Genomic DNA, 26147 nt, shown 5'->3' on the forward strand with positions numbered 1-26147 from the left:
GAATTAGAGACCAGCAGGGGCCTGGGAATCATCAGAACAAGAATCAAGAGGATCAGCGTAGAGAATATGACTTCATTTATTTTTTATGCCATTCTGACCTATTTTTTCTATTTTTTTTTTAAATATATATTAGGGTCCAAACAACCCCTTTACTATCCATCTACCTGTCTTTCGTAATTGCTATGTGCATATCCCTTCTCAATATAATAAAAGAGATATCAGGAGGAGAAGAAGATTAATAACGAAGGCGTACTCTGCCCTTAGTAAAAAGCACCGTGAAAATAACTGATACTGGAGCAGGTATCTAGACACTTGCAAATATATTAAGTGCAAATTCATTAATTCCCATGCCATTTATATAGATTACCACAAATATGCAAGTTTTTCAGCTGTATAAAGTAATGTAATATACATCCGGGAAAGGTGTCAGTATAATATATAAATATATGCTTGATCACCACTAATGGAACACTGCTGAATCCAGCCACATCCCTCACATTACTGTAAATACATACATTAAGCCAGGCTGAATGCACTGCCTTGTATTATTCATAGAGCACTTAACTAGAGAGTCAGGCTGAAAGGAAATACAGATTCTATATTAATATTACTTATTTATAGCACTGTCAGTCTTGGAGCTGAAACATCCTTCCGGAGAGATGTGCTATTATTAGGCCACACAAAGAACTATGCTTATATATCACATGCTGTGCGCTGGCGCTGACACTCTCAGGTCACTGCTAAAGCTATACAATTCATATTTCAAGGGCAGATCAATAAGACTGAATTGGAAACACCCTTTTAACTGCTGGTCAAACAGAAAGCGATTTTTTTTTATGTGTGTAGATTGTGAGCTCCACATAGAGCTCACAATGTACATTTTTTCCTATCGGTATGTCTTTGGAGTATGGGAGGAAATCCACACAAACACAGGAAGAACAAACAAATTCCTTGAAGATTTTGTCCTTGGCAAAATTCGAACCCAGGACTCCAGTGCTAACCACTGAGCCACCGTGTTGCCCCAGACCTTAAGTGATGCATTAAAAAGAACCTATAATAACCACTCCTGTTATGTCTTAAGTTTCACATGAAATAACAATTGCCTAAGATTTTTTTTAGGCCTGTCCTTAGAATAGGCCATAAAGATTTGATCACTAAGGGGAGGAGGTTACAAGTAGAGATGAGCGAACACTAAAATGTTCGAGGTTCGAAATTCGATTCGAACAGCCGCTCACTGTTCGAGTGTTCGAATGGGTTTCGAACCCCATTATAGTCTATGGGGAACATAAACTCGTTAAGGGGGAAACCCAAATTCGTGTCTGGAGGGTCACCAAGTCCACTATGACACCCCAGGAAATGATACCAACACCCTGGAATGACACTGGGACAGCAGGGGAAGCATGTCTGGGGGCATAAAAGTCACTTTATTTCATGGAAATCCCTGTCAGTTTGCGATTTTCGCAAGCTAACTTTTCCCCATAGAAATGCATTGGCCAGTGCTGATTGGCCAGAGTACGGAACTCGACCAATCAGCGCTGGCTCTGCTGGAGGAGGCGGAGTCTAAGATAGCTCCACACCAGTCTCCATTCAGGTCCGACCTTAGACTCCGCCTCCTCCGGCAGAGCCAGCGCTGATTGGCCGAAGGCTGGCCAATGCATTCCTATGCGAATGCAGACTTAGCAGTGCTGAGTCAGTTTTGCTCAACTACACATCTGATGCACACTCGGCACTGCTACATCAGATGTAGCAATCTGATGTAGCAGAGCCGAGGGTGCACTAGAACCCCTGTGCAAACTCAGTTCACGCTAATAGAATGCATTGGCCAGCGCTGATTGGCCAATGCATTCTATTAGCCCGATGAAGTAGAGCTGAATGTGTGTGCTAAGCACACACATTCAGCACTGCTTCATCAAGCCAATACAATGCATTAGCCAGTGCTGATTGGCCAGAGTACGGAATTCGGCCAATCAGCGCTGGCTCTGCTGGAGGAGGCGGAGTCTAAGATCGCTCCACACCAGTTTCCATTCAGGTCCGACCTTAGACTCCGCCTCCTCCGGCAGAGCCAGCGCTGATTGGCCGAAGGCTGGCCAATGCATTCCTATGCGAATGCAGACTTAGCAGTGCTGAGTCAGTTTTGCTCAACTACACATCTGATGCACACTCGGCACTGCTACATCAGATGTAGCAATCTGATGTAGCAGAGCCGAGGGTGCACTAGAACCCCTGTGCAAACTCAGTTCACGCTAATAGAATGCATTGGCCAGCGCTGATTGGCCAATGCATTCTATTAGCCCGATGAAGTAGAGCTGAATGTGTGTGCTAAGCACACACATTCAGCACTGCTTCATCAAGCCAATACAATGCATTAGCCAGTGCTGATTGGCCAGAGTACGGAATTCGGCCAATCAGCGCTGGCTCTGCTGGAGGAGGCGGAGTCTAAGGTCGGACCTGAATGGAGACTGGTGTGGAGCGATCTTAGACTCCGCCTCCTCCAGCAGAGCCAGCGCTGATTGGTCGAGTTCCGTACTCTGGCCAATCAGTGCTGGCCAATGCATTCTATTAGCTTGATGAAGCAGAGTGTGCACAAGGGTTCAAGCGCACCCTCGGCTCTGATGTAGCAGAGCCGAGGCTGCACAAGGGTTCAAGCGCACCCTCGGCTCTGATGTAGGAGAGCCGAGGGTGCACTTGAACCCTTGTGCAGCCTCGGCTCTGCTACATCAGAGCCGAGGGTGCGCTTGAACCCTTGTGCACACTCTGCTTCCTCAAGCTAATAGAATGCATTGGCCAGCGCTGATTGGCCAATGTATTCTATTAGCCTGATGAAGTAGAGCTGAATGTGTGTGCTAAGCACACACATTCAGCTCTACTTCATCGGGCTAATAGAATGCATTGGCCAGCGCTGATTGGCCAGAGTACGGAACTCGACCAATCAGCGCTGGCTCTGCTGGAGGAGGCGGAGTCTAAGATCGCTCCACACCAGTCTCCATTCAGGTCCGACCTTAGACTCCGCCTCCTCCAGCAGAGCCAGCGCTGATTGGCCGAATTCCGTACTCTGGCCAATCAGCACTGGCTAATGCATTGTATTGGCGTGATGAAGCAGTGCTGAATGTGTGTGCTTAGCACACACATTCAGCTCTACTTCATCGGGCTAATAGAATGCATTGGCCAATCAGCGCTGGCCAATGCATTCTATTAGCGTGAACTGAGTTTGCACAGGGGTTCTAGTGCACCCTCGGCTCTGCTACATCAGATTGCTACATCTGATGTAGCAGTGCCGAGTGTGCATCAGATGTGTAGTTGAGCAAAACTGACTCAGCACTGCTAAGTCTCTGCATTCGCATAGGAATGCATTGGCCAGCCTTCGGCCAATCAGCGCTGGCTCTGCCGGAGGAGGCGGAGTCTAAGGTCGGACCTGAATGGAGACTGGTGTGGAGCGATCTTAGACTCCGCCTCCTCCAGCAGAGCCAGCGCTGATTGGTCGAGTTCCGTACTCTGGCCAATCAGCGCTGGCCAATGCATTCTATTAGCCCGATGAAGTAGAGCTGAATGTGTGTGCTTAGCACACACATTCAGCTCTACTTCATCAGGCTAATAGAATACATTGGCCAATCAGCGCTGGCCAATGCATTCTATTAGCTTGATGAAGCAGAGTGTGCACAAGGGTTCAAGCGCACCCTCGGCTCTGATGTAGCAGAGCCGAGGCTGCACAAGGGTTCAAGTGCACCCTCGGCTCTCCTACATCAGAGCCGAGGGTGCGCTTGAACCCTTGTGCAGCCTCGGCTCTGCTACATCAGAGCCGAGGGTGCGCTTGAACCCTTGTGCACACTCTGCTTCATCAAGCTAATAGAATGCATTGGCCAGCACTGATTGGCCAGAGTACGGAATTCGGCCAATCAGCGCTGGCCAATGCATCCCTATGGGAAAAAGTTTATCTCACAAAAATCACAATTACACACCCGATAGAGCCCCAAAAAGTTATTTTTAATAACATTCCCCCCTAAATAAAGGTTATCCCTAGCTATCCCTGCCTGTACAGCTATCCCTGTCTCATAGTCACAAAGTTCACATTCTCATATGACCCGGATTTGAAATCCACTATTCGTCTAAAATGGAGGTCACCTGATTTCGGCAGCCAATGACTTTTTCCAATTTTTTTCAATGCCCCCAGTGTCGTAGTTCCTGTCCCACCTCCCCTGCGCTGTTATTGGTGCAAAAAAGGCGCCAGGGAAGGTGGGAGGGGAATCGAATTTTGGCGCACTTTACCACGTGGTGTTCGATTCGATTCGAACATGGCGAACACCCTGATATCCGATCGAACATGTGTTCGATAGAACACTGTTCGCTCATCTCTAGTTACAAGTCCCAAGTCACGGATCAGCTGGGGGTATGTTTGGACTTCAAACTATATAGTATATGGAAAGGAAACAGATCGCTCCTTACTAGTAATGAGCAAGTAGTATTTGATCAAATACCTCGCCGGCATAGAAATGCGTGTAATCGGCCGAACACCAAGGTGTTAAAGGCATTGAATATTTGAAGCATTTAACCCCTTGGTGTTCGACCGATTACACGCATTCCTATGCTGGCGAGCTATTCAATCGAATACTACTCGCTCATCTCTACTCCTTACCCTGTATAGTGAATGGGCAAAGTTACTACACCTCGGCTCCAACTGATGTCAATGGGAGTATAACTGGATTTCCTACTCCTTTCCACTATACAGGGCATGGAGCTTTCTGCTATTAGCTCCATTCACTGTATAATGCACAGTCCGGATGTACCCCTGAACAGATGATCCATACAGGGAATGCCTGCAGGCCCCCGCTACTACAATTAAAGACTATCCTAAGGATGGGCCATATAAAAGAAAATCCTGGACAACCCCTTTAATATTCCACATTGTGCTATATTTTTTCTGGAAATGTAAAAATGAATGAAGAACTGGCTTTTACCAGTTCTTATTTGTGCTTGACATTATTAATTATCCATCCTTTGAATGATTATGCTGCTTGCATTGCCACAGCACAGTTTACACAGTTTATATACAAGGAGGAGGGTCCATTTCTGTTTTTTGCAATGGGGCTATAAGAATTCTATTTATGCCCCTGATACTTTGTATCATACTGGGCTACATGTAAGTTTGTAACTTTTGAATTATGTAGATCTGTAATGTATAATTCATAGCTCCATCTAATGCACTCCTAGAACCCTACTGTTCTCCACTTGTGTACTTCCATTGTCTACTGGGATATCAATAATGAAAAGAGTAGGTTCACCCTAAACATAGAACTACCACAATATACAAATGTAGCAGGGTTAAGTTGAATTTCTGCAGTGTGATATCTTATCATATAAGACAATAAAAAACATTTTTCCATGACTTCTCATTGGTTTTTGTTGTCATCTGTGATAAGATATCATACTGCAGCAGTTTAACCAGTTGCAGAGGATTAGGTTAACTCTGCTACATCTGTATTAGACAACTGTTTAAAGGAATTATTTACCAGATTTAAGGGTAGGTTCACACACAGTTTTTTTTCAGGCTAAAAAAAAATATGAATTAGGTAACTTTTTACGTACTTTTTACACGATGCAATTTTTTTCTCGCATTTTTTGTTGCGGTTTTTGTCACGTTTTTTTGAGCGTTTTTTGCTCAAAAAAACCTTGAAACTTCGCTTTAAAAACTCTTGCAGTTTTTGCAACAACTACATCAAAAACCACATTAAAAACCATGTCAAAAAAAGAGGATTGCATTTTTTCCGCCTCCCATTCATTTCAATGGTTTTTCAAGGCGGAACCCACCTGAGGTTAGGTATGTTGAAAAAATTAAAAAATCAGCTAGATGAAAAAAAACTGCTACTGAATGAATGGGAGGCGTTTTAAAGTGAATTTTAAAGTATCTAATAGACGAATGAATGAATGAATGAATGAATGAATGAATGACTGTATGCCTACTTTACTCCTTTCCTAAACTCTGGCGGAATCTGAGGCAGCCGCTGCGTCAAAATCTGGTCAAAAAACTCTGTGTGAACTCAGCTTTAATAGTGTGCTTGTATACATAATGGAAATGTGCCATGTGCCCACTAGAGGTGAAACACATTTATACTGAAGCCACACATGGCAAAAAACTGTGCCCTGTCTATTGAATTTCATCCACACATTGCAGAAAAATATCCGCAACAGAAATGCTGCATATTAATTATTCCTATGGAAACGTTGGTGGTTTCCATATCTCTGCAGACTTTCTATGAAAAGCACTGTGGGAAAAACCACAATGTGTTTCCGCCATGGTTATTTCCACTGCGCTTTTTGTCTGTGCCTTGCTATGTGGGGGTCTTAGCCTAAGGCTAAGGACCCACGTTGTGGAAACACACCTTTTTTGTTGCAGATTTTGATGCGTTTTTTGAGTCAAAGCCAGGAGTGGATTGAGCAGAAGGGAGAAGTATAAGAACCTCCTATATATTGCTCATTTCTTTTGTGGCCATTTTTGACTCAAAAAAACGCAGAAAAATATAGAACACAAAAAGCTGCGTTTCCGTAACGTGGGGCCTCAGCCTTAAACTATGTTTTCACCTTGATAAAAAAACACAGCATAGAAAAAAATTACAAAGATAATCTCCTGTTAATAGTGGTGAAACAACGTGCAGGTTGCTTTGAAGTACAATACCATTAGACTGGGGCTGCATGGTGACTTTGGCCACGACTCCTGTCACTGTGACGTCCTGCAACTCCTTCACCAGTGTAAGGGAATGGAGTCACACAGCTAGATTTTTTGTAACTGGAAGCTACAGAACCTTAGGTCTGCAAGGTATCTCCTTTCACTTACATAGGTGAAGGAGTCGCACAGTGAGACAATAATCTTTAGGTGCGTGGCAGGAGTTGCCGCAAAATCTCCAATCAGGACAGGTTTTTTTTTTTCTCTAGTGAAGTGGGGTTCAACAACAATGGAATCAATACATATTAACTTTAAGACTGGGGCCCCACATGTCATAAATGCCGCAGTTTGGCTGCAGAAAATAAACACAGCATTTTACAGTCACTGCAAAAAATACACGCAGCAGACAAGTTGCAATTTTCAAAATCGTTGTGGTTTTGGAAATCGCTGTATGTCAATTATACCTACGTAAAATCTGGCGGTTTCCCTATAGGTATAATGGAGACAGAAAGTCCACAGAGGAAACGTTTCCACTGCCACTACGTTTTTTCCTGCAGCGTTTCTGTGGCCTACTACATGGGGCCTTAGGGTTGGTTCACACTAGCGCTTGTATTCCGTCCACAAGGAGTCTGCATGAAGACCCCCCCGAATGGAATACCAACACTAATGCAAGCACTGTGCAGTTAAGCACACGGAGCCCATAGACTATAATGGGCTCAGTGTGCTTGCCGTGCACTGCCCGCACAATTAATTCGTGCGGGCAGTGCGCGGCAAGCACACGGAGCCCATTATAGTCTATGGGCTCCATGTGCTTTGCAAGCACATCGCTTGCAATTGCGATTGCATTTCGTCCGGGGGGGTCTCCATGCGGACTCCTTGTGGACGGAATACAAGCGCTAGTGTGAACCAACCCTTATCCTTAATGTTCACATCGGATTCAAAAGCATTTCAGTACACTCACCTTCACATGTGACAGGAAGATTAAGCCACTGAATGATGTCAGGTTGTTATTCTCTAGATTCACAGTGTGAACATTTTTAAACTGGTCAGCTGGAAGGAGGTCAACCGATCTGCAACACAAGAAAAGTATTAGGGTCATTTATACTGACTGTCCATGCGTGCCGGTCATTGGGATGGGAAGTTTCTAGGAATATTTGTCCAGATCACTGCTGGTTTGTTTACTGCTTTAACATGTGGCAGATCATCTCTGCTGTGTAGGACTGAATAGAAGGATCGTGCGTTTCCAACATATTGCATAAAAGATGCAATCATATGACAAACAAGTGCTTTTTAGCAGCTTTAGGCTAAGGCCCATGGGCCGGAAATGCAGCGCTAAAGCGCTGCGGGAACAATCGTGGCATGAATGTATCGTGGTTCTTCCCGCAGCGCTTTGAACAGAAAGTTCACAGAGTTCTCCTCCGCTGACTTTCTGTTACAATTATATCTATGGGGAAGCAGCCAGCATTTCCGTAGATATAATTGACATGCTGCAATTTTCAAAACTGCAACGTGTCCGCGCTGCGATTTTTTCCACAAAGTGGGGATGGGATTCGAATTAATCCCATCCACTTTGCAAGTACTGTAAAATGCCGCAATTCAAATAGCGGCGTTTTCGGCCCCGGCCTTATGGACCATTCACACGAAGGAAAATGGTGAGGAATTTGGTGTGGAATTTCAGCGCTGAAAAAAAAAAGCCTCCCATTGACTTCAATGGGTTCTGCTAGCTTTTTTTTCCCGCTAGTGGAATGAAAAGCTAGCAGAACCCATTGAAGTCAATGGGAGGCTTTTTATTCAGAGCTGAAATTCCACACCAAATTCCTCACCATTTTCCTCCATGTGAATGGACCCTTAGGTGTGATCCTGGGGACCACCAGTAACATTGATTCTAGTAGCCCAATGTATAACAATATGCAAATATTACCCATTCACTAATTCTTTAAGGGGTAAACTGTTGATTATCTATCCTGAGGGTTGGTTCACACTAGTGCTTGTATTCCGCATGGAGACCCCCCAGACGGAATGCAATTGCAATGTGCTTGCAAAGCACATGAAGCCCATAGACTATAATGGGATCCGTGTGCTTGCTGCGCACTGCCCACACAAATTAATTGTGCGGACAGTGCGCGGCAAGCACACGGAGCCCATTATAGTCTATGGGCTCCGTGTGCTTAACTGCACAGCGCTTGCATTAGCGTTGGTATTCTATTCGGGGGGTCTCCATGCGGACTCCTTGTGGACAGAATACAAGCGCTAGTGTGAACCAACCCTTAGGGCTCGTTCACACGGTGTAACGTCCCGCGAGATTTGGCACGTGTACGCCGCGTGACCCTTTGCGTGCCGTACACGCTCCCATTCATTTCAATGGGAGCAGGGATCATATGCACCGCGCTAGTTTGCGGCCGTGCATTTATTCACGGCCGCAAACTAGCGTGGCGCATACGATCCCCGCTCCCATTGAACTCAATGGGAGCGTATACGGCACGCAAAGGGTCACGCGGCGTACACGTGCCAAATCTCGCGGGACGTTACACTGTGTGAACGAGCCCTTAGATTGACAGGGATTTCACTTCTAGAACTCCTGCCAGTGTCAGAACTAGCACAACTTTGCACAATGTGTTTCAGCTGGGTGACCTACTGCAAGCTCAGTCTAAGGGCCCGTGCACACGGAGTTAACGTGAGTGCATTTTAGTATAATACAGGTGTATAGAATACATGTGTAAAAATAACACTCTTATTGACTTCAATTAAATTTTTTACACGTGTAAAAAACGTGTCAAAATACGAGTCGTGTTTTTTGGCGCGTATTTTGACACGTTTTTTACACATGTAAAAAATTTCATTGAAGTAAATGAGAGTGTCATTTTTACACGTGTATTCTATACACGTCTATTATGCTAAAATGCGCTCGCGTTAACTCCGTGTGCACGGGTCCTTAGGGTCCATTCACACGGAGTAAATGCGCGCTCATTTTGGCAAAATACACGTGTAAAGAATACACGTGTAAAAATAAGACTCCCATTGACTTCAATGACATTTTTTTTACACGAGTATAAAAACACATCAAAATACACATCAAAATACACGTCAACATACACGTGTAAAATGTCATTGAAGTCAATGGGAGTCTTATTTTAACACGTGCATTTTTTACATGTGTATTTTTCCAAATTGAGCTCCGTCTGAATGGACCCTAAGTCTGGGTTCATACAGAGATTTCTGGACCAAAAATGGCTAGCTGCAACTGGATTAGGCCCAAATGAATGGGCCTAGTTGGGAGGGAGTGTTGCGCTGCGGACGTCCACTGCTGATTCAGCCACGGAATCTGCGGCAAGAAAGGGCAGCTCACTTCTTTTTTCCATGAGCAGGAAGAAACCACTCGCAGAAAGAGGAAGTGAACAGCTCCTGTTGAAGTCAATGGGAGGCGTTTTTTTGAGCTGGGTTCTGAGGCGAATTACGCGTCAAAATCCAGTCCAAAAAACCCCGTGTGAACCCAGCCTTAAGTTAGGAAATAAGAGAAAAGACGTTGCTGAATATTAGTAACAAATTATTATTAACCCATATTAGTCAATGATAATGAATCGATAATACACGGCTGAACTGAATTATAATACAATGCAGTATATAATGTTTCTTTTTATTTGTCTTAGATCTAGAGGAGTTACAGAGGGAGTTGGTTGCTTAAGGGTAAGTTCAGACGGGGTTTTTTGGCGGAGGCCGCCTCAGGTTCCGGTCCAAAAAACGGGTAACTGCGACTGCGGCACCGGCATCCAATCGCGCACTCCACTCCGGATTAGGCCCAATGAATGGGCCTAGTCGAGAGGAGGGAGTGTCTTCAGGCTGAATCGCGATGCGAAACAGCCTGAAGAATGAGCATCTTGCTACTTGTTCCGACTCCTGGAAGAAACACCTGAACGGATCTCATTGATTTCAATGAGAGCCATCTTTTTGGTCAGGATTTTGAGGTGAATACGGCCTCAAAATCCTGACCAAAATACTCCATGTGAACTTACCCTTAGAGGCCCAGTTTACTGGCACTATGTTCCACAGGAAATCAATATGCTGTCTACTTTAATCGTATAACTAGAAAGAGAGAATACAGTGTGACATATACATCCATCTCTGAGATCATTTATGGGGAGAGCCAGGTTAATGAGTATATGCCATAGACATGAATATAGGAGACAAATGATGATTCTGCTGATAAGTTTTGATTTTAGGAGTATAGTTATAGTTGGTACAGAGGTAGCAGTCGCTACTGGGCCTTGGAGCTTGAAGGGTCCCAATAGCTTCTCTGTAACATATGAAGATACCAGTATTATAAACGGCACATGATACAGGGGAGCCCTGATTCTTCATTGAGCTCATTGAACTTCAAGTTATATCTCCAAGCTTTCTCGTTATTCTTTGGGTTGTTGGGATAAACAGTACGTGGTATAGTATAGAATACATATGCATTGTAAGTCTGTATCATTCTGCAGATTCTCAAACAGCAACTGGCAAGAGAAACCAGGCTGAGGAAGGTGAGACTTCTGGGCAAAGTAAACATGGCCCCTTCACAATGTGCAGTATGCTCAATATACAGTATATTAAGTGGAGAGGCCATAGTGCCCACCTGAATGCTACAGCCTCTTTACACAGCTGATCTGTGAGGTATCTGGGTATCCAACCCCTACGGATTAGATATTGATGCCTATCTGATGCTAGGTTCACAATAGTGTTCAACTTTCCGGTCTTCTACCACTTGGGGGCCCGGAAAACGGAAAGCTAACCCTCTTATAAAGCAGTTACCCACTGAAACCCACAGGCCTCAGACTATAATAGGATCTTCCGGGTTTCCCACATAAAAAAATGCAGAGGACTTATCTCTCCAAATTTTTTGAGTCGATTTGGGGACTGAAGCCCCAAACATAGTTCAAATGTTGGTGTGAACCAAGCCTTGAGGATTCATTTTGTTCTTGATCTGACAAAGGATCATGGCCTAGCAGAAAGAGAAGTGGCTTAAGAATTTTGGGGGGATGTTGGGCACAACCTAGCAAACAAATAGGTTGTATAAATAAGACAAAGGTGTCTAAATAAGTGCCAGATTTATCAGCCAGATAAATACACAAGTCCAAAAGTAGTGGGATAAATCTGAGACATTTTCAGATCTTACAGTATTAGGGTCCATTCAAACGGAGTAGCGTGCCACGTGACCTGGCACGTATATGGCGTGTTAGATTTTGTGCGCCGTATACGCTCCCATTGATTTCAATGGGAGCCTGGATCGTATACGCCACGTTATTTTGCGGCCGTGATAAAGTCATCATTTTATGGTCTCTAAAAATTTAGCTCATAACATCCCATAATCCCTGAAGAGTAAATCCATCCTAGTTGCTGAAGGGGAGTATGAATACTGAAAAGACAACACTAGAGTCATAAAATGTGGCATTTCTGCATGCCATGCACACAGTAGACAATTGTAAAATGTTATACTTAGTGCAGCACTAGAATAATTAGATATGTTCTCCACCCAAAGCTCAATGTAAATGTGCAATGTTCTGTACAAAATGGAATCATACCTAATTGATGAGAACCTCCAATTTAACTCTTGCAGCTCAGTAAAATTTTGATGTCCAATTTTTTCAGCAACCATATCAGAACTAAGTCTACCACCAAACATGTCCTTGGCATTTTCACACTCAACTGGGTCCTTTAAAACAAACAAACAAAAAAACCCACAAGAATAGAGGCCATGAAAAACAGATTCTGCATACAATAAACAAATCACAGCATTTCCAGCCTGTGGGGCTCTGGCCTAAATAGCAGAGGACCATAATTCCTTAGGATTTTTAACACAGCCTTTCAATTACCTTTATTGCACATGAGAAACTCGAGTAAAAACGTGATGAAAAACTCAACAGAAAACTCATATGAATTTCCACAGCACAAAACTGTAAAACGCGATGAAAAATGTGTTTTTTTCCATGACAGAAAACGCAGCGTTTTCTCTGGGGTTTATTGCGCTGCATTTTTTTGCTGCATTTCTGCCCAGTGGGGTCTTAGCCTAAGGCTGGTGTTACACGGCCGGAATGTAAGTCTGCAATTGAGGGTTTTTTATCCGTGGTGTGGCCGGGCCACAACCGTGGTCTGCAATTTATACAACATGTCCATAATGGCCGTGAATTGCGGCACTGCACGGACTTGCCCATAGCTCTCTATGGGCAAGTGTGGCAGGACACGGACATCTGCGGAGTCTATGTTGCCGATCAGCAACTAGTGTTGCTGATTCCTTAGGCAACTTGCGGACAGTACATTCAATACGGTCGTGTAAGACCAGCCTTAAAGAGAACCTATCAGTATCTGCATCAACTCTTAACTGAATCTGGCAATCAGTGCTGTTAGATTCATCATCCAAAATGCCAATTAGATCCCCTACTGTCAAATGGGCGGGAGAAGAATGTCTGGGACCGCCCACCTGAAGGTAGAGAGCTTAATGAGCATACTAGGTGCCAAAACTAACAGAAGTCAGTGTTCAATAATGGTGAGGGCTAGAGAAAAAAATTCTCCATTTGCGTCGGAATCAGTGGAGCAGTGCCTAATGGAGGATGAAAAGAGTTAGAGTTGGTATTGAAGTAAAAGTATGTAAAGTATTAAATTAGAAGTCAGGTTAACGTTTGCTACTCAGGACCTCATGTGACCCAAGGCCCAGCCTGAGAACGATGGAGAGATTCGAGGATATTGTTGTAATTACAAAGCATATCTATATAATAACATTTGGTGCCACTGCAAAAATTAATATTAGCGCTTTCATTACTGTGATGGCCAAAGAAGACACTGCAGTATTAATTTCTAGGAGACTGACTACACACTGTCCTTTAATAAAATATGATTTAATAACCACAGATAATATTGCTTACCACTGCAGATCCATCCAGAGCTTTCAGAGGCGAAAGATGAAAGATAACAAACAATCGATAGTTGTCATGTTTCAGTGATATTGGATTACTGTACAAATCCAAAATCACAAGGTTGTTTAATCCCTAATAGAAAAATATGACACATGTAAGATATGACTGTTACAACACCAGATAAATGCTCTTACAAATTAACGTTTATAGTGGGCCCATTACCTCTCCTGACATGTCTATTTTAGTAAACACTTGCATTATTCATAAAATAACCATAACCAGATATTTGAAACACTTGACTATAGAGTGTTATCAGTTTGGGGTCTCCCTCTACACCAAGGGTAGGCAACCTTTGGCACTCCAGCTGTTGTAAAACTACAACTCCCAGCATGCATACTTGCTCTGCTGTTCTTGGAACTCCCATAGAAGTGAATGGAGCATGTTGGGAGTTGTAGTTTCACAGCAGCTGGAGTGCTGAAAGTTGCTGATCCCTGCTCCACACACTCCCACACCGTTGAATCAGCGTCTCCAGTATTAGACTATGAGGGACCAACCCTTCAAAAAGAGAAATGGTAACACCCAATTGTCAATTTCTTCATAAATATTGAGAAGGACCAGAGAAGCAACACAATGTAGTTATAAAAAAAACAAGATTCAAAACTGTAATTTCATGGGGAAACAGACAAGTCAGGAAAGGAGAAGTAAGGTATGCTGCGGCTGCCAGGTGTGAGCAGGGCAGAAGAAGAACCTGGAGGCATAATCTACTTCCTTAGCTTTTATTATACTGGCAGTTCTGTTTGCAAAAAATGCTGTATATTACAGTACCTGCAAAGGTAATGGGATTCTGACTAATCCCATGCACACACTGCAGAAAAAATCTGCAGTGGAAAAATTGCGTTTTGCGTATAGTTTTAATACGGGAAGAAAATTCGCTGAGAAAAACACGTGTCTTTCTTTTGGGGTGCATTTCGCACCTAGGAAGGGCTTATGAACCAGTTGTTGCCTGTTGCTTAGGACAGGACAGGCAAGTGGTAAGGGATGGGGGATGGAGGTTCAGCTTAGGGCTCAATGGCTATGTCTTCCCTTTTCTTGGTTTTTGCAGCAGCACTAGGGGATTGTACAACTAGCAATCCTTACATAGCTGATCGACATGGGTGACATGACCAGACCCTCAATGATCTGATATCGATGACATGTTCTACATATTTTACCTTTACAGGCTTGGTATTTTAGGACTCTGTACAGATATGTGGCAGATAAACATGTGGATCTATAGTGAATTCTTAAATACTATGACAAGCACATTAGTACAATTTTACCTTAAGATGGTAGATTTCTTGGTTGCTACATATTTGGTTATTGCTCAGGTAGAGTTCTATCAATGAGAAAGCTTTCTGCAGTCCTGCCAGCGAACTGATGTGATTGTTCTCAGCAGACAGAAAGTGAAGATGCGAGAGATTATCCATAACTTCTCTGTCGAAATGTGTAAGCTGGTTATTGTTAATGCTGAGGTGTCGCAGCTTCACAAGTTTTGAGAGTCCTGGAAAATAGTATTACAATTACAATGGATAATATTTTATTATGTAAAGAAGACATTTGACTACCTGCATCAACTCTAGTTCTTAGTATATGTTAATAGCTTCTGCTCCACTGATTCCAGCACAGTTGGAACTTTCTCTCTATCCCCCACCATTCCCGGGCAACAAGCGCAGTTAGTTTTGGTACCTGATGTCCTATTTAAGCTTTGTATTGTCATAAGGGCAGTGTCAGGCAGGGGGGCGAAATTCAGATCTCAAATCAGAGGCAGCCAGTGTCAGAGCTCAGAATTACACCCCTTGTCTGCTCCTACCTGACACCGCCCCCCTGAAAGTTCAGAGCTTAAATAGCACAACAGGAACCAAAAATATCAGCACTGATTGCTCAGGACTGGTGGGGACTTAAGAGAAAATTCCAACTGTATCAGAATCTGTGGAGCAGCAGGTATTAACTGATGGAGGTGGTGAAAGAACCTCTTTAAGAAGACCACAGTAAATATAGTAGATTTTCCATGTAGAGAAGCTGTGTTGCTGTGCTTAGATGGGAAGGGAAGTAGAGTCTTAGCTTCACTCATACATCTGCCATCTGTCTAGGAAGATGGAGCTACTTACATTGGTTTCTATGTAGGCAGCTCCATCTTTACAGTACCACAGTCTATGACCTACCTTAAAATCTAACATAAATGTGTTTGCCATTTTTTTATTATTCTTCCCCGACCATACCATCATTCCCATCCTGAAAATAGACAGATGCAACCTATCTATTAGCAGTGAAACAAAATGGAAAAAAATTTATTAAGACTGGCGTATCATACAATAGTTTTAATAAATGGCTTCATGGCCAGAATGGAAATTAATATAACTGGCATAGGTTTCCATACTAACTAAAAGCAGAAATTAGTTATAATAAAAGCAGAAATGTGTTATAATATGAGACATGAATTATAATAAATCAGTTGGGCTGAGGTGTCCTGGGATTGGGGTTTGTGATATACGATTGGCCCAAGAAAATGTCTTGTGCCAAACGTGCACCTCAATGCCATCCCTCTATGCCAGTGTGTTTTAATGGCAGATGCTAATGGACAGGTAACATAAAAAAATCCTCAATCACACAGTGATAAAATAAGAATGTTAAGCTCTACATATTTTTGTGTCCCTCCTATTTGTTATGGTATACAGTACATAGACAAAAAGTGGCGAGACCCTTCCTTTTATCCATCTAGCACCCACTGCTAAGAAGTCTCCAGAATACCTTCAAGTTTTCTGATGCCGTTTCGATCTAGACATAGCTCTTCTAGCTTCACACAGTTTTCTAGACCTTCAATTCTAGACAGATAATTGTTACTGAAAGATGCCCACCGAAGGTTTTCCAGTTTATCTAAATTTGTGATTCTGGAGAGATTCTGTCCATCGAAGTTTACTGATGTGATCTAAAAAATAAACGTAGAATTTATTATTAAGAGAAAAATAACTTCCGCATTCCAATGATATTTTATTGGGTTAAAAAGTAACAAATCGCGGTTGCTTTGGGAACGGTTATAAATGTGCCCTTCGTAATATTTCTAGAGCTGAACACTATGGTTATCACATAAGATACATCTTACTCCCAGCCATTTTGGTACCGCTGGATGAAATGAAACCTGACAAGCAAGCTCTTAACCTTTCGTTGTGGGAACATTACATGATTTCACATGATCAGTCATATTGCAGCTTGGTGAAACTTTTACCTTGGGGAACTGTGTTTTGAGACTGTAGATTATGTCAGTTCATGTTTCTAAGATATTAAATGGAAAAACCAAAAATAAAAAAAAGAATCTTTCCTTCCTGTTGTAAGTAATCCAATAAATGTTTCATTGCCATGCAATGGAAATAAATCTATATAAATAAAATGCATTGACAGTTATATTATTTAGAAATTAAATAGTTAATTCTCTGTAACCACCAACTTTCTTTATTAGGTTCTCAATCGCGAGTGATTCAATTTGTATAAGAAAACCGAGTTACAAAGTTCAGTAACACGTCAATTCTATAAAAAGCTGAGGCCCCAGGTTGGGAATACGCTGTGAATTACAGTACCTGCAAAGTGGATGGGACTCTGGCTAATCCCATCCACAAATTGCAGAAAAAAATATCCATAGCAGAAATGCTGCAATTTCAAAAACCGTTGTGTTTTTGAAAATTGTAGCATGTCTATTATACCTATAAAAATGTGGCGCTTTCCGTATAGGTATAATAGAGGCGGAAAGTCAGAAAAGGAAAACTCTGTGGACTTCTGTAAAAAAAATGTGATGTGCTTCCACCACTTTTTTTTCCAGAGTGCATTTTCACTGCGGCTCGCTACATGGGGCCTTAGCCTAAAGTAGTTAAAATAAATTAAAGACGTTTTATGGGCATTTTATATTGATGGCCTGTCCTGAGGATAGATCATCAATATCTAATCATGATGCTCTGCCACCCCTACCAATCAGCTTCAGGTGGGCATCGGAGCTATGCAGTGCTGGACCAGATATTGATAGCCTTTTCTGAAGCTAGTCAAGCAATATAAAATACCCAGAGAACCCCTTTAATATTTTCCAATAGCACAGCTTATGTCCCTGTCAAATTAAGCAATGGTTGCACATGTATGCTGCCGTTCTATTCAGCTCTACAGGATTAATGGAGATAGCTGAATGCCAGACATCTTCTTCAGTCCTTTGACATGAGCAGTGGCGTACATGCACACCTATTGCTCCATTCAATAGGGGAGTAAGACACCCCTATTCTTATGATCAATGACAATCCCATCACTGATAAGATAGGTGACTGTGGTACATCCACAAAAGAACATGTTATTCTGGGCCAAAACGTAATATCCAAAAAATTCTCTAAAGTTGCTTCCAGTAGGTGTCATCCTTCTTGCTGATTTGCTGTTCACTCCAAGTTACTAGGGAAGTTCGTTCTTTAAAAACCAGCAAGCTAAAGATGGGAACACAGTGAGTGGAGGTACAGGGTCAGGTCTCTCTTCACAGCCTCTGCATGCCTACAAAAACATCAGCGGTTCTGTGCTCTATGTCTGTACACTTCTTATTGGAGTCTGCAACTTCTCAGATCCATCAGTTCTATAGATATTACTGCAAGGAAAGTCTAACTAATTCTCATTAGCTGTTTGTGTTATTGCTAAATGGACATTAGTCATAGATTATTGCGCTCAAACTACTCTTTTTTTTTGTTAGGGATTTTTTTTAGCTGCATAATATCCTGGATTTTCAATTCATTGTCCCTGAATCTCCTATGTTATGATCACCTGGGTTTTTTTTCAGCTATTTGTTTGTTTGTTATTTTGCACTCCTGGCAGAATTAAATAAAAAAACAAAACAAACAGCAGTGGTAATAATGGATGTGGTAGGGGCAGACTGCTCTACATTGTACATGCCCCTGAGTGATGCAAAATGTGCTACAGCCGTAATGGGACTATTAATATAAGAAAAACTGATCATACATCATGTATGAATGCCTTTACTGCCAGAGAACAGTTTGTCCAGTAAGACTCTGCAGATATTTCAACGTTTGATGAAAACCCTTTAAACGTATTCTAAAACTGGAGACACTTTCTTTCTCAATGAATGGACCATCACTGCGCAACCATTTCTTAAGCCAGGTTCCAACAGATGTAATGCCATGTTATAGCCGTATTATGGCTGTAACACTTCCACAGTTCTACACAACGACACTGATGTATGTCACAGTCCTTCAAAGGTTTGTGCGACATGTATACAGAAATTCATTAACAATCATCTAGTTAAACACCTGCCAACATTACCGTGAACGTGTCTCAGTTCTACCAAAATGCCAAAAAAAGTTGACAGATTCCATTAACATGTATAATAAAGCAGTTTTCACAAGATTTAAACTTAATACCAATCCAAAGGGTATGTGATAAGTGTCAAATAGGTGGGGGTAGGTCCAACCTCAAAGAATGGGAGTCCCATGTACCCGTTTTTGATTGTAGCAATAGGTCAAGCATGCATGCACGCACTGATTTCCTGCTCCATTCAAAAAGGGCCCAAGGAACTCCAATAATTGTGATTAGAGGAGATGCAAATGGATAAACCCCCCACTCATCAAAAACGTATCACTTAGGTGATAAATGTAAACCTTGGGTCATTATTGCACCTTTTACAGGCTAGGACTTTTTTCCAAATATACAAGTTTATAATCCAATACTAAAATCCCTCATGCTAATATTTTCCGTAAATATTTCTTTGCTTCTAAAAATCTAAGCATATACAATATAACGCCTGTATGTTAATGTTTTTTTTTACCATATGATACCAGCTGTTATTAAATTCGGCATATGGATCTAGGCAGTTCTTGCTAATTTGAGAGATGATCTGAGCAGAAGGTAGTAGACTAAGGCAACGTGGTCTAATATTATCTGTTCGTGCGCTGATCTGTAGCAATGCCTGCAAAATAGCATAAATGAAATATAATCCTTATTATATCACTGAACAGATTGGATAAATGAATATTCAAAATGAAATATTATAAAAGTAAACTTGTTAGAGTTTTCCCTCTACATATTAGTAGATGAGATTCTGGTTACATTGCTGGGCCTTTCATGATATTAAAGAGGACCTTTCATGTCCTCATGCATATGCGGTTTTATATACCATTAGAAAGCCAACAGTGCACTGAATTCAGCACACCGTCAGCATTTCTGTTATGTGCCCCAGCGCTGGAGATATTGGTGCCGATAGTTTCAGCACCGATATCTCCCTACAGTCAGAAGGGCGTTCCTGACAATCTAGATGGGCTGTGAGAAATGCCCCTTCCCTGACAGTACTTGTCCATAGACTGGTACTGGGGTAGGGAGGCGTTTCTCAAAGCTCAGTGTCATCGATGGGACGTTCCTCACAGCCCATCTAGACTGTGAGGAACGCCCTTCTGACAATGGGCAGAGATCGGTGCTGATATCTCCAGCCCTGGGGAACATAATGGGAAAGTTGAGAGCGGTGAGGAATGCCCCCTCCACTTCTGATAGTACTCGTCCTTAGACGAGTACTGGGGGGTGGTGCGTTCCTCACCGCTCAGCATCATCACTGGGCGATAAGCAATGCCCCCTCTCACAGTACAGCGCTATAGATGACAGTGAAAAGCTATGGTACCGGCACCGATAGCTCTTCACCGGGGGCACAGAACGTGAAAGCGGCTTTCTAGCAGCGTATTAAACCGCATGTCCCCAAAATGGTGAAAGGTCCTCTTTCAAAAAAGCAATAGCACTTATGTACATCTCTACATAAATTGGAACATACTGATACAGTCCTATGAAAAAGTTTGGGCACCCCTATTAATCTTAATCATTTTTAGTTCTAAATATTTTGGTGTTTGCAACAGCCATTTCAGTTTGATATATCTAATAACTGATGGACACAGTAATATTTCAGGATTGAAATGAGGTTTATTGTACTAACAGAAAATGCGCAATATGCATTAAACCAAAATTTGACCGGTGCAAAAATATGGGCACCTCAACAGAAAAGTGACATTAATATTTAGTACATCCTCCTTTTGCAAAGATAACAGCCTCTAGTCACTTCCTGTAGCTTTTAATCAGTTCCTGGATCCTGGATGAAGGTATTTTGGACCATTTCTTTCTACAAAACAATTCAAGTTCAGTTAAGTTTGATGGTCGCCGAACATGGACAGCCCGCTCTCAAATGATCTGAAAACAAAGATTGTTCAACATAGTTGTTCAGGGGAAGGATACAAAACGTTGTCTCAGAGATTTAACCTGTCAGTTTCCACTGTGAGGAACATAGTAAGGAAATGGAAGACCACAGGGACAGTTCTTGTTAAGCCCAGAAGTGGCAGGCCAAGAAAAATATCAGAAAGGCAGAGAAGAAGAATGGTGAGAACAGTCAAGGACAATCCACAGACCACCTCCAAAGAGCTGCAGCATCATCTTGCTGCAGATGGTGTCACTGTGCATCGGTCAACTATACAGCGCACTTTGCACAAATAGAAGCTGTATGGGAGAGTGATGAGAAAGAAGCCGTTTCTGCACGTACGCCACAAATAGAGTTGCCTGAGGTATGCAAAAGCACATTTGGACAAGGCAGCTTCATTTTGGAAACAAAAATTGAGTTGTTTGGTTATAAAAAAAGGCGTTATGCATGGCGTCCAAAAAGAAACAGCATTCCAAGAAAAACACATGCTACCCACTGTAAAATTTGGTGGAGGTTCCATCATGCTTTGGGGCTGTGTGGCAAATGCCGGCATCGGGAATCTTGTTAAAGTTGAGGGTCGCATGGATTCCACTCAGTATCAGCAGATTCTTGAGAATAATGTTCAAGAATCAGTGACGAAGTTGAAGTTACGCCGGGGATGGATATTTCAGCAAGACAATGATCCAAAACACCGCTCCAAATCCTCAGGCATTCATGCAGAGGAACAATTACAATGTTCTGGAATGGCCATCCCAGTCCCCAGACCTGAATATCATTGAACATCTGTGGGATGATATGAAGCGGGCTGTCCATGGTCGGCGACCATCTAACTTAACTGAACTTGAATTGTTTGTCCAAAATACCTTTATCCAGGATCCAGGAACTGATTAAAAGCTACAGGAAGCGACTAGAGGCTGTTATCTTTGCAAAAGGAGGATCTACTAAATATTAATGTCACTTTTCTGTTGAGGTGCCCATACTTTTGCACCGGTCAAATTTTGGTTTAATGCATATTGCACATTTTCTGTTAGTACAATAAACCTCATTTCAATCCTGAAATATTACTGTGTCCATCAGTTATTAGATATATCAAACTGAAATGGCTGTTGCAAATACCAAAATATTTAGAACTAAAAATGATTAAGATTAATAGGGGTGCCCAAACTTTTTCATAGGACTGTATATTATGTACAAAGAGGTCAATGGATTAACCTCACTATAATTATATAGATACATGTCCATTGATATGTCTATGAATAATATATTTATAGCTGCTGTGTTCTGATGTCAGAAAGTGATAATAACACAGAAATGCATTACATAAGGGTTGCTTAAAATTTCCATTTCCTATTTCTTCTAAAAATTTATTACATATCTTTTCTTACATGGCTTCTGCCAGTACTAACATAACACTGGATGGGTAGCTTATATGCATGCAGAAACTTACATACTCCAGTTCTTGTTGCAGTCTAGCAATAGGTCTCACCACCACAGATGACCATTACTGGATCTTCATAGTCTTATGGAGATTAGTGTGATTGCTTTAAAGGGGGCATTTACGTTATTCACATGGGAAGTTAGATAACTTTATTCCTTAGATAAATGCAGTTATTTTCCAAAAACTGTGTTTAGTGCTTATTCAATTTCACAGGATTATACTGTGTTTCAATATCAGATAGCATAGAGATGTACAAAACATGTGGTTCTCAAAGGGGTCTTCGCTTCTAATGTGATGGCATATCGCTAGGATATGACCACTGGCACCCCAATGATCATGAGAATATAGGAGCCTTAGCACTGGTGTAGCACTGCACCTCATTCTAAGTTTTTTTTCCCTTTTTTTTTTAATGTAGATTGTGAGCCCCAAATAGGACTCAAAGTGTACTTTTTTCCTATCAGTATGTCTTTGTAGAATGGGAGGAAATCCACACAAACACAGGGAGAACTCCTTGCAGATGTTATTCCAGGCAGGATTTGAACCCAGGACTCCAGCGCTGCAAGGCTGCAGTGCTTACCACTGAGCCACCATGTTGCCCCTTCATTCTAAGTCTTTTTGCTTCACAGCGGTGCTTACAGCCACTTGTCTTGACCCCGTTCACATACACATACATAGATCCATGCTGCAATTCCCTGGGCATCACGGAACAGTGAACACTAGTAAAGAAGATACATCGCTGCGCTTGGACTGTGTCCCCTTCATTCTCAGTGTCAGACGGGCTCTAATAATCACAGAGAGATGGCATATCATATGGATATACTATCCCATACATTTATAAGTCCTACACTGACATTCTGCAGACTCCTTTTCAATATTACATCTTTTTTTAAACAAGCCAAAAAGCAGAATAAACTTTATTCCATGAAATAAAATCAAAGAACATAACCTGTGAAATTCGAGCTCCAGCACAAAATTTGGATGATTCAGAAACCTCTTCCTTGGTGAGCGGCACTCCATCTAAATGTGTCAGCGACTTCAATCTTCCAATCGCCGCCATACGCACTAAAGCTGGCTTAGAAAGGACAACCATGTCAGCTAATGGCTTCTATCATATGTAACTTTTTATTGTACTTTATGATGGTCTTGCAGTTAAGTGAACATAATGAGAATGTTTATTACACATAAGCACAGAAGTAACATCACATTGTGTTGCCTCTCAGGGGCTTTAAGAAACTAGGTCATGTATTCAAGATGCTTCATTCAGAACTCATGAAAGGGGTTACTGCAATTGTTAGTCTCAGCTAAATGATGACATCCTTATTAAAGTCAGAAGAAAAAGATTTTCTTCCAGCGTTCAATCTTGGTTTTTGTACAATACGGATGCTAGAAGAGCTCATAATGAAGACTGTAACAAAAAAAATACAAAAAAATCTAGTGTTGCTCAGGCCATTAGACTCCAAAATACGTTAAATCTGTGTGGCTACTGTAGTAGGGGTGAAACCGAGTAATTGTGCTTTTGTACAATGGCCAATAAGGTCGTTTTTGTGGCACAGGTGTAAAAATGACATAGAAACAGTTAGGTTTTAGCTTTTTAATCCCAGCTAGAACATAAATATAAAGCAATTATAATCTTCTGTGATTGCTATAACATGACAGAAACAGGATGACATGAATGTAATAGAGTATTGTTAGAACACCGCTATAAGGAGGCGTAATTACGCACAACAGATTTACTATAATAAACCTAGTAAGGGCAATGATGTAATGTGTGTACACTCTCTGCACCTTGTATCAACCAGCATTATGTACAAGGGATTTGTGTGACTGAAATATACTGTTTATATGGATAACACATTAGTCTCCATAACATTAAAGGGGTTTCAGAATGCACCCCGATGGTGATAAGCTGTCCAGGTCATGGTAACATACTAGACAAGGCTGGATAAAAGTCCAACACAAATCCAACCTATGAATCTATCAAGTTGATCTTGAGGAAGGCAAAAAAAAACTTGAGGCTGACACCAATTGCACCAGCAATGGAAATATTCCTTCCCAACTCCAAATATGGCAAATGGACTAAGTCCCTGGATCAACATCCTATCCCAAAAATGTCTAGCTCCCATAACCTATGATGTCTGTACAATCAACAAAGGTATACTGGAACCCTAGTAAACATCTGATAGCCAGGGGCTGCTAAAGACAAGCAGAAACATATATTATATGGTGTCCACTCAGATGAATGGCAGTCTAATAATAAGAGGATGACTCTAGTCAGAACAACGTGAAGAAAGTGAAATGTAAGGACAGTTTCAAGGGTTTAGTTAGGATTCAGATGAAGTAACTCCATTCCTCCAGGTTCCCTGCGTTACTTCCTGCATCGCTGATAATATTTCCTCTAAGTCATTGTAGCTAGTGAGCAGGGGAGTCAACAACCTGAGAGCTGCTCCCTCTAAGCTAGGCAATACACAACTACACTAAATAGCACCCACACAATCAAACATTCCGCAACCAAATATAATCAGCAAAGATTTTTTTAACCTATATGGGGGTGATGTATGAAGACCAGCATTGATCTTCATATCTGTGGCACTAGGGGAGAATGTGCCTCATGTATAACAAGGCGCACAACTCTTTGTAAATGAGACACATTCTTCAGCAAGCTCGTGCATCAGGACTGAAATTTACACCAACTTATATTAGGTGTAGACTTCAAGGATCTTTTTCGGTAGTAAACTGGCATACATAATGATAAATCTGGTAAAGCCAGCAGTCCTGTCCTCTCTTAGGAAAGTGGAGAAGATGAAACAAGATAGGGGTCTTGGGGTCCAGTCTTATTTCCCCCCACTCAGACTATGGAGTTGCTTTGGTTTCTTGTTTCCCGGCACTGAATCATAGAGACAAGTGCAGGAAAGGAATAGAGAACACACTGCAGCTGCACAGTTTTCTCAATGATCTGACAGAGAAATTCAGGAGAACTCAAGCCCAATCAATTTTATTGTGGTGAGGGGCCTTATGAACTCCCTGGTGTAATGGTTCAGAGCTACCTGTACCCTCCTGTATGTTCCCTAGAGAAAAAGGAATTCCGTATGAACAATAAATGGTAGTATTTTCAGAGCTAAGTTGCTTCTGCAATGCTGACTGACCTTCTGCCAAGGGTTGTGAGCAACATTCAGTGTGAGAAGGTGTCCTGCATGTCTGCGCAAAATATTTATTTCATCCATCGTCTTGGTTAATTGATTCCAGCTCAAGTCTAAGTGCTTCAGTTTCCCCATGCCTTTAAAACCTTCCAGACTTATCACACAGTTATGGCTGGCATCCAGGTATTCCAAATTGGCCTGAAATAATTGGTAACAGACAGAATAATGTTTTCTTTAGAAGTGCACAAACACAATTACAGCTATCAGGGTCCCTGAACCTTGCCAAAAGGTGGACACAGAAGGATGTGGGCAATCCGCCACAAATCATAATATTATATATGAAAGAAATCTTACCAAGTACGAGACATCTTCCAAACTGGTGAGCTCATTAAAACTTATTACAAGCTTCTGAAGCCCTTGAAGTTTAGAAATTTCCTTTAGTTTGCTTAAACTGTTGCCATGTAAGTTTAAAATCTGTGTAAAATAAACTGTAATTATGAATTATCCATAATATTACTTATATGCTATATGATATATATATATATAATTCATGAACAGAATGCTTTTCTGCATGTACTAACTAAAACAATTAATGGGTATACTCACCTGTATAGCCATTTCCTTACTGCCTGTTTACATCATGAATGAAAAATGAAACAATTTTGTATATTGTGTCTACAGCTCCTATGCCGACCCAGATGTCTCTGTGGTAATATTCTACAAGCGACCCACGTTTAGTTTGATTCTGAAATTCTAGGGCCAATTCACATACATTATGACCAATAAATAG

General features: G+C 41.8%; 1 protein-coding gene across 1 annotated transcript in view; it reads right to left on the reverse strand.

Annotated features, from left to right (window-relative positions):
- The window catches only part of LRRC9 (leucine rich repeat containing 9), an 88218-nt gene that overhangs the window by 18755 nt on the left and 43316 nt on the right, over positions 1-26147 (reverse strand). The window contains exons 17-25 of the mRNA XM_075282719.1: positions 25712-25831; positions 25364-25555; positions 23167-23292; positions 19379-19519; positions 16330-16507; positions 14862-15082; positions 13552-13674; positions 12214-12344; positions 7617-7725 (exon numbers count right to left, since the gene is read on the reverse strand). Of these exons, the coding sequence (XP_075138820.1) occupies positions 7617-7725; positions 12214-12344; positions 13552-13674; positions 14862-15082; positions 16330-16507; positions 19379-19519; positions 23167-23292; positions 25364-25555; positions 25712-25831 (1341 nt within the window). The remainder of the gene's footprint in view (positions 1-7616; positions 7726-12213; positions 12345-13551; positions 13675-14861; positions 15083-16329; positions 16508-19378; positions 19520-23166; positions 23293-25363; positions 25556-25711; positions 25832-26147) is intronic.

Source organism: Leptodactylus fuscus, chromosome 7 (genome assembly GCF_031893055.1).
Source record: "Leptodactylus fuscus isolate aLepFus1 chromosome 7, aLepFus1.hap2, whole genome shotgun sequence".
Classification (NCBI taxonomy): domain Eukaryota; kingdom Metazoa; phylum Chordata; class Amphibia; order Anura; family Leptodactylidae; genus Leptodactylus; species Leptodactylus fuscus.